The 14,124-nt window shown below is 44.2% G+C and overlaps 2 protein-coding genes across 4 annotated transcripts in view; both read left to right on the top strand.

Annotated features, from left to right (window-relative positions):
- The window catches only part of LOC117886749, a 40,218-nt gene extending 35,573 nt beyond the window's left edge, over nt 1–4,645 (top strand). Inside the window, exons 4-5 of the mRNA XM_034788794.1 lie at nt 787–1,000; nt 4,276–4,645. Of these exons, the coding sequence (XP_034644685.1) occupies nt 787–1,000; nt 4,276–4,454 (393 nt within the window). The 3' untranslated portion in view covers nt 4,455–4,645. The remainder of the gene's footprint in view (nt 1–786; nt 1,001–4,275) is intronic.
- An 8,576-nt stretch (nt 4,646–13,221) lies between these two features.
- The window catches only part of WWOX (WW domain containing oxidoreductase), a 666,447-nt gene continuing 665,544 nt past the window's right edge, over nt 13,222–14,124 (top strand). For all 3 annotated transcript variants that reach the window (XM_034788089.1, XM_034788090.1, XM_034788091.1), the window contains exon 1: nt 13,222–13,396. In XM_034788089.1, the coding sequence (XP_034643980.1) occupies nt 13,290–13,396 (107 nt within the window). In that variant the 5' untranslated portion in view covers nt 13,222–13,289. The remainder of the gene's footprint in view (nt 13,397–14,124) is intronic.

Below are 14,124 nucleotides of genomic sequence, written 5' to 3'. Positions count from 1 at the left end.
GCAAACTCTTCCCCGTGTTCTTAACTTTTTTGAAGTCATTTGGACTATTCATGTGTAAGGTTAAGATTTTGTCATAGTAATTTTTAGTAAAAGTCACGGACAAATCATGGGCAATAAACAAAAATTCATGGAAGCCGTGACCTGTCTGTGACTTTTGCTGCTGCGACTCTGTTTCCCCCGCCCGCATGGTGGCTGGGAACTGCCGGGTTCCCTCTCTGCCATCTGCAGCTGGGGGGGCGCTCCACCCACATTGGCTAGGAAAAAATGGGACACCCTCAGCCACTTGTCCGAGGCATCCATCCCCCGTGCAAGGCTGTCGTCTGTTGCTAGAACCCTGAGGACGGCCCCCTCAGGAGTCTGTCACCTGTCGCTGGAACCCTGCCAGGGCCCTGCTGGCTGCCAGCTCCAGAATCCTGCAGCCCCTGGGGCTGAAGCAGAGAATGTCAGGGAGGTCTCTAGAAGTCAGGGATTCTGTGACTTCTATGTCCTCTGAAGGTAGCCTTATTCATGTGTAAAATTAAGCATGTGCATAAGTTTTTGCTGCCTTGAGAGAGGGGGCCCTAAGAAACATCACTAATTTTCTTTTGCTCACTCTTCACTCCCACCTTTTTCCTTGCCAGGTGCAAGACATTTATTTCTCTGTTTGAGCCTATGATTACCCAACTTTGTGCGTCTGTGTAGATGCACAACTGCCTAATATGCATGCACAGATGTTTGTTGGGTGTGCAAATGTGGGGTTTGCAATTAAGATTGTTACCTTTCACTAGTCACTTTGTTGTTTTTTAGATAATGAAGAACATATTCCACCAATCTTTCAATGCCTACAAGATGGATATTGAACCCAGGGTGAATGAATTGACTCTCCATCATGTCCAGTGTAGTAGAAGACTCTTTGAGATCATGCTTTCTCATAGGAGGGTAACAGCAGCCTTCATTGAGGGGGACAATGTAGTGGTCACTGTGGAAGGAGAAGCAGCCAGAGTGCTGAATTTCGACACTGGTGAGTTGGAATTTATGTTACAGATTTGTAAGCATAACACCACAATAGAAGGTAGAAAGGAGAAAAAACATCCTGTGTACACAAAATGAGATAATGACCTCTATTATTCAGTATCAGTAATTGAGCAATCTGGTTGCTCCTATGAAGGTAAGCAGTGGTAGAATTATACGGACTTTAGAACAGTCAAACAGTATCTCAGTTAGCTGATGTAACAAGCAAATCAAGGTCAGCTAGTTTCCCACAAGGTAATAGTGAGGGTAATTAACCATTGGAACAGTTTACCAAGGGTTGGGGTGGATTCTCTATCACTGGCAGTTTAAAATCAGGATTGGGTGCCTTTCTAAAAGATATGCTCTAGTTTAAACAGGAATTAATTCAGGGAAATTTTATAGCCTGTGATATACAGGAGAGCAGACTAGGGCTTGGTCTACACTAAACCCCCAAATCGAACTAAGGTACGCAACTTCAGCTACGTGAATAACGTAGCTGAAGTTCGAAGTACCTTAGTTCGAACTTACCTCGGTCCACACGCGGCAGGCAGGCTCCCCCGTCGACTCCGCGGTACTCCTCTCGTCGAGCTGGAGTACCGCAGTCGACGGCGAGCACTTCCGGGTTCGACTTATCACGTCCAGACAAGACGCGATAAGTCAAACCCAAAACTTCGATTGCTAGCCGCCGAATTAGCGGCTGGGTGTAGACATTCCCTAGATGATCACAGTAGTCCCTTCTGGGCTTGTAATCTAGGAAACTATGAAAAAATCACTGTTGCTCCTCACCAGCCTTGACCTTGGAGTCTACCTTAAAAGTAACAAGGAGTCTGGTGGCACCTTAAAGACTAACAGATTTATTTGGGCATAAGCTTTCGTGAGTAAAAACCTCACTTCTTCGGATGCATAGAGTGAAAGTTACAGATGCAGGCATTATATACTGACACATGGAGAGCAGGGAGTTACTTCACAAGTGGAGAACCAGTGTTGACAGGGCCAATTCAATCAGGGTGGATGTAGTCCACTTCCAATAATAGATGAGGAGGTGTCAATTCCAGGAGAGGAAAAGCTGCTTCTGTAGTGAGCCAGCCACTCCCAGTCCCTATTCAAGCCCAGATTAATGGTGTTGAATTTGCAAATGAATTTTAGTTCTGCTGTTTCTCTTTGAAGTCTGTTTCTGAAGTTTACAGAAGCAGCTTTTCCTCTCCTGGAATTGACACCTCCTCATCTATTATTGGGAGTGGACTACATCCACCCTGATTGAATTGGCCCTGTCAACACTGGTTCTCCACTTGTGAAGTAACTCCCTGCTCTCCATGTGTCAGTATATAATGCCTGCATCTGTAACTTTCACTCTATGCATCCGAAGAAGTGAGGTTTTTACTCACGAAAGCTTATGCCCAAATAAATCTGTTAGTCTTTAAGGTGCCACCAGACTCCTTGTTGTTTTTGTAGATACAGACTAACACGGCTACCCCCTGATACTTGATACCTTAAAAGTGTAATTTCAGAACTACAAAACTATCTGTTATAACTAGAGCAACAGAGAATCGTTTAAGAAGTTATCAATGTTTATCTTCAATTTGTTTTCCGCCTGACTGTGATTCCAACTATGCAGGATTCCATGGATGGAATTCATTTACGGATTGATCATGCCAACTATGTACAAGATTGCTTATGGCTAGAAATGAGAAAATTTAAACATACTTATCAGTAAGGTCGATTTGAATCCTATTCCAACCTCAAAATATTTGAGATTGTTTGTCTGTCTTTGTATGCAAAAGATACAAACTAAAATTAATTTCTTGGACATACTAGCAATTCCTAAAACTAAATTTAAATAAAAACTAAGGGATCTAGAAAGCTTAAATGGATCTTGCAATAACATTGAATGATCTTAAATTGAAATTAAATTAAATTAAATAATGATGTAGTAAACTTGTTTTATGGCCTACATGTAGCTTCTAGCAAGCTAGCTCTGTCCTTAGCTCTGCTATAGAAGTAAATATGAACTATTACAAATGGGCAAGAGCCTGAGAGTCAGATATTACTACAGATTTTCAATCATTTCCCAATGGCTTTAAAATATAGCCCCATGTAAAATGCACTGTGTAGTCTAATCTTGAGGCATGAATCATGGAGACAAGATCTGTATCTGGAAGAAACAGTTGCTATCTTTATAAATACACCATGACTGCTGCTGATAGTTGATCATCTGAGAGCAGCAGGGAATTTATCATATCTCTAAATTGTGAAATAAACTCTTTGCCATATCATCAGCAGTGGTTGAATAGCCACTGGGCCCCACCAACTGGGGCCCCCCAGCTTCCGTCGCCTGGTGGGTGGGGCAGGGGAAGTCCCCACGCCCCCCAATCCCATCCCCAGTAGAAGCTGCAGGACAGAGGAAACCACCACAGCACGCTCTCCCAACCCTGACAGAAGCCACGGAACAGGGGAAGCCTCCCCAGCAGAAGCCCCCAGTGGCCTGCAACTCCGTCCCCAGCAGAGGAAGCTCCCAGTGCCCCGACCCCAGTCTCCAAAAGAAGCCCCAGCGCCCCGACCCCGCTTCCCTGAAGAAGCGCAGAGGGTGGCAGGGGAAGCCTCAGGACCCAGATGCCCATTGCAACCCTGAGACTGGAGGAACAATCCCTTCCTGCTATGACCCTGTGGCCATGGCATGGGGCCAGAGCTTCTCCAGTCTTGGGGCCGCAGTTGATAGGGGGCGGAAAGAAGCAAACAGGTTGTGGTGTGGGTGGAAGAGGGGGGAACCCTGGGAGGAATAGGGGCGGGTTCCCGGGGAAGGGGCAGAAAGGGGTGGGGCTGTGGGAGTGGCCACAGTCAGAAGGAGTGGGATGGGGGTGGGACTGCAGACAGAAGGGATGGGGAGGAGCCCCCCGCTTGCTCTAGTCCAGGGGCCCAGGAAACCTTAATCTGTCTCTGATCATTGGGTTGCTTTCTGCAACATATCAGCATTACTTTTGTTTTATCCTCTTCCATCCCCCAGTCCCTGGCAGACAATACAGGTCCCAATCCAGTAAAATACATAAGCACATGCTTAAAGTTAAGAAGATACTTAAGTGCTTTGCTGGATCAGGGTTGCCAACAGATTATATATAATCAAGTTTAAATCAATATTTCTAGTGGTGAAACCTATAAGACACTTGATTTTGATTGCTTAAAGCAAAGGAGATCAACAACTCTACTTCATGTGCTAATTGGCAAATATTTCATTGTGACATTAATCCCCGTTTCTAAATGCCTTTTTATTTTATCCCCTTTTTCTGGCAGGCTGTGGAGTTAATCTTGGATTGAGAGGCTTGGAATCCTTGGAAGAATTAATTTACAGGGTTGCTACAGCAGTGGATCAGAATGATATCTTTGAAGCACTGTCTGCCAAGATACGACACTCCAAGCAAGTGTCAGAGGATTTTAAGCAGAACGGATTATTTACCACAGTTTTTGAATAAACAGGTGGAAGGAACGCAATGCAGCCCTGTGGAGATCTGGGCCTATTTATAGGACAAACAAAATGAGTGGTAACTGCATAACTCTGACTGCAAAAAAAATCCAGGACCTCAAATTCAGCACAGCTATCTAAAACTTAAAGGGGTGGCTCAACCGTTTTAGGATCCAAAGTCACTTTCTCCCCCCCCCCCCCCGCCCCAATGGAGGAATTGATGTTCTTTTTGCTGATCCTACAGTCCTTGGTCCATGGACTAGTCTGAGTGACTTCACTGGGATGCTCATGTGATACCGGGCTGCAGAGTCAAGCCCTTAATAGGGAAAAAAAATTAAGTGGCCTCAGCTTGTCCTCTGAGATTGTGGTCCAGCTCCTATTGAAATTATTGGCAAACCTCCCACCGATTCCAGTGGTGCAAGCCCCAGTTCTGCAATGTGATGCACATGGGCAGATCCTTGGGCCCACATGGAGCTCCACAGAAGTCACAGCTTAATCTCAGATGTCTGGTTGAAGACTCATGTATCTATTTCCTACTCTGGGGTAATACAAATGAGATGAGAGTAATGCTGGTAGATTGGGGAATAAATCTGGATCTGGCAAAGGGTTTGGGTGCTCTCTTGAGAGATGATGTGTCCCCTACTTGTCAGAATTTGCAGTTTAAGGGTAGGGTTAAATTCCCAACTGCTCTAAGAGAATCAAGTAGTAGTGGCCAAAACATCATTGTAAAGACTGCAACTGTTTCCTTCGGGTGTAAATTTTGTTGTCATGGTTCCAGCTAGAGCTGGTCAAAACATGGAAAATAAAATGGTGAAAGATGTGAGTATGATGTAATTTTTGTTCTATAGGTTTTGGAAGGGAAAACATTTTTTGTCTGTTTGAAAATTGTCACAGAAATTTTCAATAAAAAACTCAGTTTAGAATATTGGGTGGGGGAGGGGTGTTCCTTCCTATTTTGGGGGGAGGTTTGGTGTGTCCCACCCCTTTCTCCCTTTTCCATTTTACCACTCAGAAAGGGTTTGTTTTAAAGGTTAATCCAGTGTGTATTGTATCAACTTGAATTAGGAAACAAGTATTTGAGATTTCTACTTACCACTGCAACAGGCAAACTGGTGAAAACCTACAGTCAGTGGAATCTTAGGAAGGTTCTTGTACAGATAACTAAATATTCACATGTATCCTCAATTTTCAGAACTGCACTTTCATTAAATCACAGTTCTAAAGTCAAATTATTATTTATTGTATCAGATTATTTTGGCTAGTGTTTGTCAAAAGGGCAAATAACTGCTATGGCATTTCTACCATATATATATAATAAACCTAAACTCTTGAAATTCTTGATTCAAGTCAGAATTTAAAAAGTAAAAAATATGTATATCTCTCTCTCTCTGTGTGTGTGTGTGTATATATATATATATATATATGTGATTTTTAAAAATTTAGTTTGAAACAATTTCAATAATTTGGCCTGGATCCATAAATGGACTTAAGTGTTTACAATACCTAACTTCTAGGTGCCTTGGAAATCACTGAAATCCACAAATCCTGAGCTAGGGGCCTAGGCCCCCTATACCATGCATGGGGAGAGACAGGCACCAAAGAATGGGCTCTATAAAAGCTGGCATGCTAGACAAGACACCATGTAAATTAGCCAATATCAGATGCCAAACTGAGGGAGTTTCCTAAGCCTCACACCTCTTAGGAAGATAGGCACCTGACTCCACGAGAGGTTCCTGACTGTGTATCTTAAGCGCACATATCCCATAACTCCCACCAGTCCATACTTAGGTACCTAAGTGGCACATGTGTCACTCCATACAAAACATATGTGAGGCCTCTTCATCCACCTGGCTACCTTTTAGCCCAGAGTTAGGGAGCTCACTTGGGATATAGGAGACCTCGTTCAATTCCCCCCTCTTCCTGATGAAAAAAAGGGATTTGAACAGGGGTTTCTCATTTCCCAAATGTGTTTCCTAATTACTTGACTATGGAATATTCTGATGTGGGCTGCTCTCAGTCCCGTTGAAGCTGTTTTATTGTGTACTGAATATACAGCGGGCCAGAGAGAGAGAGTGAGAATGACTTTGTAGTGTAAGTGAGCAGGTGTTTTGTCGATTGACCTAAATCTGGGCTTTATGGATCTGGATCTTCGTTTAAATTTTTACAATAAATGTATATAACTTGGAAAACAAACTTTTCCAGTAAGAAATATGATTTTCATTGGGGCTGCATAGAGGGGGATAGCTGTTAGAGCAGAATTTGGTCCATAAAATAATAATCTTGTTTGAAATGTTCTACTCTTTTAGAGGACATTCTATATAAATACTGTCATTGAGTACAATATTCATCTATCATAATGTACTATGGACCAAATTATCCTTCTATACCCCATTATACACAACAGCATTTACATGATTTGCTGATTCACACCCCATCTATATTTTGGGATGGATTACACTAATTTAGGTAGAGACATGTCTCTGCAGAATGCCTTAGAAATTTTTTTTTCTTGAAAAGATGTAATTCTCTGATCAAGGCAGATTATTCTGTTTTGACTGACTGTTTTTTGCCTTCTGTTTACAGCCACGCTTCTGGATGCACAATTTACCTGATTTGTTAAGAAATATAAAGCATTAACATGTGTTGATTATGATAAAGGCTTTTTATGGAAAAAAACATAGAATTGATGTACTGAAGTAGACAGGCAGAGGAGGCTTGTGTTCTCTTCCCATCTCTTGCTCGTTAGCTGCATGACTATGGGCAAGTCACTTAACTTCCGTGCCTCTGTTTCTTCTTTGGCAAAATGGGAACAATGATTTACTCACCTTTATTAAGTGCTTTGAGACGTATGGGTGAAAAGTGCTATATTAATGGTATTATTCCACAAAGTGGTAAATTCATCCTTTTTTGTCTTAGCTGCATGACACATGTATTGCAAAAGCATAGTAGTTTAATTTAACTTGCATATTTTTTCCTTACAATAAAACTTCGCGAGAGTCTTATGTATCCTGTGAAATTTCAGGATTTTTTTAAAGGGCTGCTTCATTGTGATTATCTAGACATTTTCTTGCTCCATTTTATTGTGGCTTTTCATTTTAATAAAATGTGAGGGACTTGAAGGTTAAACCCAAGAAGTTTCATAAAAGTTGGTTTTGTAATTGCTGCAAAGAAGTACTTGTATTTGGTGACTTGTCCAAACAAAGGTAAGAGAAGAGATTTTATCTTGGTGATTTTAAAGAGTTGCTGTCTGGGGTGGGGGGGAGAGGATGTAAAAATAACATTGCTATATGTATATAAATAAATATTTAGTTTTCAAAACTAAAATAGTACAGGTGTGTGTGCAATTTTGATACACAGTGCGTAAATGATGAAAAAAGGACTTTATTACATTAGGGTAACTCAGCTCAGTGTTTTTGGGCTCATGGGTTTACACACTGAATCCTCACTAATACTGAGAGAAATGAATGTTGTAAATGAATCTGTGCTTTAGGGTGGGATTTTGTGATATGCCTAAGTGGGTTAGATGCTTCTGAAAAACTCACCCCTACATCATTGAGTGTTGAGATAAGAACATATACTTAAAGTATACTAAATCTGAAAGGATGCAAAACTAATCAGATACCCAAAAATCATCAGGGGATTTTTGTTTAAATCCTAGCCCTATCTCGTTTTGTGCCTGCAAACAGTAGCACCCACAATAAATTCTTGATGTAAATGGTAGAACTTCCATTTCTAAGTTTCTGATTGTGCCCATAAATAAGATTGTTAGACATTTAAGTGTTAACCATTTTTCACCTGCAGTTAGTTCTGGGTGAAAAGCAGTAAGAAGCGGTTCAAAAGTGGGTTTTCAGTGTGGACAGAGAACTGGATTGGAACTCAGGTTTTCTGGCTCTGCTTCTAGACTGCTGGGTTACCTTCCTTGAGAAAGTCACTTCAGCCCATATCATCAAAGGTATTTAGGTGCCTAACTCTGATTGAGGATCTGGACCTTCAGCTGTGTGCCTCAGTTTACCCATCTGTAAAAGGGGGATAATGATACTGATTGCCTTTAAAAAGTGCTTTGAGTTCTACTGATGGAAAGAGCTGGGTGTTATCATTTGTAATTTATCATGATAAATATAAATATTTCTACTCCTGAAGCAGTAATATTGGATACATGGCTATTTCACAGAAAACATTGTAAACCCTGAGGGATGCCATAAAGGTATCTCACATGGACACGAAGACAGGGATTTTAAGACAAAACTCTTTTGTATTTTATCTTTCATACTGAACATGTCACATGAAAGATAGTGGTTATTTACAGTGCATGTGTGTATATATACACACACGCCTACTTTTAAACTTGCTGTCATTCTCTGTGTGATCTGAAGTGTATTTATACACGTACTTTAATATAACCCTTCGTGATGCTGTCTAATTGAAAATGTCCATTTGTATCATTGTTGCTACCACTGTTTTACAATTGTAGGACATTTTTTATGAAATGTACCATGAAAGGTGTCGATGAAAAAGTTACAGTGTATCAAGTACGATTATTCTGGTTAAATCTATGTATCATCACTGTATCTAAAGTTATGAATATTGGCACTGTATCTGTATCTCAAATGTGTTTGTTCCTGGGGTAACACTACCAGTCTCACCAGCCCATTGTGAATAACTATTCAAGCTTGACAGGCCATTAAGAAGAATCAACTCTCCAGGTCCTCTTCCTATGGATGTCTCAGCAAGAATATAGGTGAGTCATCAAACCATCTAAGGACATGTGATATGCTCAGGTGAACCTGGACTCCATTTTGGGTCAGTAACTTTCCACAAACAAAGGCTGTGAGCTTTGTTTGACCCAGTACATTTCCAGGCATGGGAAAGGGTATAAAAGATCCTGAGATTTCTCCATTTTGCCTCTTTACTGCTCTCATTCTCTGGACCAGGGGTCGGCAACGTTTGGCACGCGGCTCGCCAGGGTAAGCAACCTGGCGGGCCGGGCCACTTTATTTACCTGCTGACGTGGCAGGTTTGGCTGATCGCGGCCCCCACTGGCCGCGGTTCGCTGTCCCGGACCAATGGGGGCGGTGAGAAGCGGCGTGGGAGAGGGATGTGCTGGCTGCAGCTTCCCGCTGCTCCCGTTGGCCCGGGACGGTGAACCACGGCCAGTGGGGGCCGCAATCGGCCGAACCTGCCGTGTCAGCAGGTAAATATACTGGCCCGGCCCGCCAGGGTGCTTACCCTGGTGAGCCGCATGCCAAACATTGCCGACCCCTGCTCTGGACTATAGATTTACAACTAAAATTTTTTTGGAAGATACCAGAGAAATTTTACAAGCCTGCAGTTTATTCCATCACTGCAACAAACCTGATATAAGGACTCTGCAATTATCTGTATGTATATGATTTATTAACTCTTTTTTTCTTTTAGTAACTAAAATCTAAAGTTTTATTAATAAAAGATTGGCAGCAGAGTGATTATTGGGTAAGAGCTGAGTTATATATTGACCTGGCTATGGGGCTGATCTCTTGAGATTAGCAGGACCCTATATTTGATTAAATTGGTTTTCTGGAACCACATTATAGAGTCCACTGTCTGGGTGGTGAGACAAAGGCTGGAATGTCTAAACAGACTGCATCTTTGACTTCCTGTTAACTTCTGTCTCAACACACTGATTTACTTTTGTTATTGGCTTGCTATAATCTAATGATAGAATAACCCCCCCATGTGGGGTGAGTCTGCCCTATTTCTCAGCAGAGTGTGCTGAATCTGGTATTCCTGGCTGTGACCCACTGAGGCACGGTGACACTCTTTAATATTGAATGACTATTTACTAGGAGTTTAAATCTTGCACATTGTTAGCATATCTTAGGATATATAGATACTTAGGCTGGATATCTTAGATGCTTGGAAAAGGGCTGTCTGACAACTAATTAATTTCCATATTCCCATTAACCTAGCATCATGCAACTTCAGCCATTGATCGTTGGGAGTCGGTAGTAAGGAGAGGAGAAAACACCCTTAAAATAACCGCTTTCTGCCAGTAGTCACCAATAAGTTAATAGTTTTATGGATTTCAAACCTTGGAGCTACACTCTTGAAACAAGTGCTCTTTTTAGCTACTGGGTTGATCTGGAACACTCTTCTGTTATAGGTCACTTGTGCAGGCACTTCCCAGGGCTGGCAGGTCAGATGTGAGCATGTCACTGAAGTGCCCCTTCCCTTTTGGATGCCTGCACCCAGCAGGGAGCTTGTTGCAGTGCTTTTCAGTACTCCAAGCCCTGTTACTGTAAAGTTCTCTGCTGTGAAAATTGGCACATCCATAGCCAACACCTCTTATGACTGATTGACATGAGGAACTACTTCAGTGTCACTTCTCAAACAGGCCTTCAAAGTGATGGAAGGGCAGGCCAGGAACTAATTCAAGTCTTTGCAGGCAGACTGGTATGGGTATGCAGTTATTGGGGAGCAGGTGAGCTGTATAGCTCCAATAGTGCATATTCAGCTTTATTTCTTTGTCTACAGTGCCATCTGCTGCAATCTCCAATAATTACATTTACTGCCCAGCTGTCCGTAGTGCTCACTCCTCCAAGGAATGACTATGATGAGGAAGGGCCTGAAGAACAACAGAATATGGTTATCAGAAGAATGAAGACATTTTGTTTAACATAGACTCTGAGCGTGTGTATGTCTCTCTCTCTCTCTGAGACAGATGGACACATCACTTTGTTACAGGAGACAAATCCTATATCCCAAGTACTCCAGACTCTATCAGCATTTACCAGACCAAAGTCCTGGATTCTAACCCCACTGATGACCCTTGCCATTACAAATGTGCACAGGCAGCAGACCTGATTACTATATACAATTATCAGGATTTCAGATTCCACAGATCTGGAAAAGGAGCCTATGGAGACTGCTTATTTAGGTGGTCTAAAGCCACTGAAGAGAGGGGATTTTCCCTGAAGAAAGTTATGGTATATTGATACCACACCAGGCTGAGCGCCACATAAGCTGTGACTAAGGTATATATCCTAGTTCTTGAATCCAAATGGAGGTCTTGGCAAGCTCTAATCTGTAGTCATAAATTTCTCAAATGTTTCAATCCTTTGCCAAAGCGTGTGCTCGTGTTGTCTTAACTTCATTATGGCAGGAAAATAACTTAAGTTTTCTTTAATAATGAAACTTGCTTTTGTGGTGTTCCTTTCTCCTGAGGCCTATTCTTTGCTTTCACAAAGAAAGATCTGGTCTTGTGTTTAAAGCCCAGGACTGGGAATCTGACTTTTATTCCTGGTTCCACCACAGACTGGCTGTGTGGCCTCAGCCTAGTCACTTAATCTTGCTGTGATTCAGTGCCCTAACACCCCAGTGAGGGATAATACCACACTCATGAGGTGTGTTATAACTTAATATATTAACAACTATTAAGCATTTTGACAGTTTCTGATAAAAGCTGCTATAGAAGTGTAAAGTATTATTCTAACAAATCCTAGAGAAAGAAACATAGAGACAGTAACAATGTGATAGTACTAACAGTATTAATACTGTGGTCTAACAACATTAGCTCCTGACAAGTTATTATATCTCTTAGTCGCTTCCACTATAAGCATGTTACTTGGTTGTGTTTGCCCTCAGCTAGTAGGTGGCTTATACATTGATCACTAGACCATGACCACGTGTCATCATGATGATTTACTTTCCATGATTCAAAGTTGAATGAATGGCTGGAGAGTTAATACAAAAGGGACAAAATAGTCATCATCGTCAGCAAATACCCATACATCACTGCAGTCATCTTGCTGCCCAGTCTTGGGAAATGGGCCATGCACTGGCCGTGCTGAGTGGTCCTAAGTTGCAGTAAAGTAAAGGCAGGCGCTGAGACCTATCCAAGTGTCATGTTGGATGCAGTTATTAGCTCTGAGGAAATGACAAATGTATTTCTAGCTCAGTAAGGGCAAGGTAATGCAATGTTGGCCTGGCAGCCAGAGAAACTAAAATGGGCAAATGGAGCAAAAAGTGGTCTAGGACAAAGCAGTGATCAATGATTTTTCCTTCTAACCAAAAAGCGATTAAATAAATCATCAGGTAGTGTAAATCTGTGGCACCCGCTAGTGTACAAAAGTTAGCAAGCTCAGTGATCCTCATATATATGTTCAATGATCAGATACCAACAGGCAATTTGGAAACTATCTTGTTTGATTATTTAATGCAGTGGGTCTTGGTCTTTTCCAATTGCACCAATCCACCATGTACAAACAACCAGAGGCTGAATCCCCTAAATGATGAAACTGGCTTAAAATGAAGATTTTTTAAGTGCTGCAATTGATTTCTTTGCCTTTGGGTTTTTGAACCTTTAGGCTCCACTGACTTAACGCGTTTCTCCGCACCTACCCTGCAATAAAGGCGGAGAGAGTCAGGCGACATCACGATTCCAGCATGAGCTCGCGCTTTCGCACAAACGCTGAGCCGCCGTGGAGGCACCAGCGTGAGAACTGCACCCGCGCTCGGGCAGACTGTGAGCCCAGCCTCTCAGGCCACAGCGCCAAGGGGAGGGGAGGCGGGCTGAGAATCGCGGCTTTGCAGCCAAGCTGTAGGCGCCGTGCCTGCGGGCTGGACACCCGCTGGGGCAGCACCCGGGAGCGTGTCTATTCGCAGGAGTGGGGCTCCCTGCGCCCGTCTCTCCCAGCCCGCCGCACGCCCTGCACCTGTCCGGCGCGCCCCTCTTGTCCGGACTACATTTCCCAGGGGGCACCGGGCTCCCCTCACCACGCGATTGGCGGGGCCCACCGGAAGGGGCGGAGCCGCGAAGGGAACGGGCCGGTGGCGGTTGCTTTGGGGCTGCCTGGATCCTCTCGGCCCAATGGCTGCTCTGAAGTACGCGGGGCTGGAGGACACGGACAGCGAGGAGGAGCTGCCGCCCGGCTGGGAGGAGCGGACCACCAAGGACGGTTGGGTTTATTATGCCAAGTAAGGGGGCACCTGCCGCGCCGGGACCCTGCTGACCCTGACCCCTCTTCTCTGTCCTCTCCCGCCCTGGGAGGCGGAGGGGCACGGAGCTGCCCCTCCCGCTCCCGCCCCGGGGATGGGGGGCACGGAGCTGCCCCTCCCGCTCCCGCCCCGGGGATGGGGGGCACGGAGCTGCCCCGCCCCCTCCCTCTCCCGCCCTGGGGATTGGCGGGCACCGAACTGCTCCTCCCTTTCCCCCTCCCTTCCCCGTCTTGGCCTGGGGATGGGTGGGGCACGGAGCTGCCCGTCCCTCTCCTGCCCTGGGGGGCGGAGGGGCACGGAGCTGCTCCTCCCTCTCCCGCCCCGGGCATGGGGGGCACGGAGCTGCCCATCCCTCTCCCTCTTCTGCCCTGGGGATGGGCGGGGGCATGGAGACCCACTAGCTGCTTTCTGCATCTATCCTTGCTGCCTCTCCTAGATGTGTGTGTGGGCGGGGGCAGAGAGCTGCTTCTTCCCTACACAGAGTGATAGTAGCATAAACTGGGGGGGGGGGAGAGGGTAGAGAGGGTGAGAGAGCTCTATATGGGAGGGAGTGAGGGAGGGTCATGAGAACTCGACTTAGTTAAGTCACTTATTTCACTGCATGTCAGTTTCCCGATCTGATACTTACCTCATGGGGTGTTGTGGTGATAGATCTACTAATGTGTGTTAGGTGCAGTAAGGTGCTACGGTAATGGGGGGGGGGGAGA

Source organism: Trachemys scripta, chromosome 13, assembly GCF_013100865.1.
Source record: "Trachemys scripta elegans isolate TJP31775 chromosome 13, CAS_Tse_1.0, whole genome shotgun sequence".
Classification (NCBI taxonomy): domain Eukaryota; kingdom Metazoa; phylum Chordata; order Testudines; family Emydidae; genus Trachemys; species Trachemys scripta.
The sequence above is the reverse complement of the archived record's forward strand: the minus strand, read 5'-3'. Positions and strand labels throughout refer to the sequence as shown.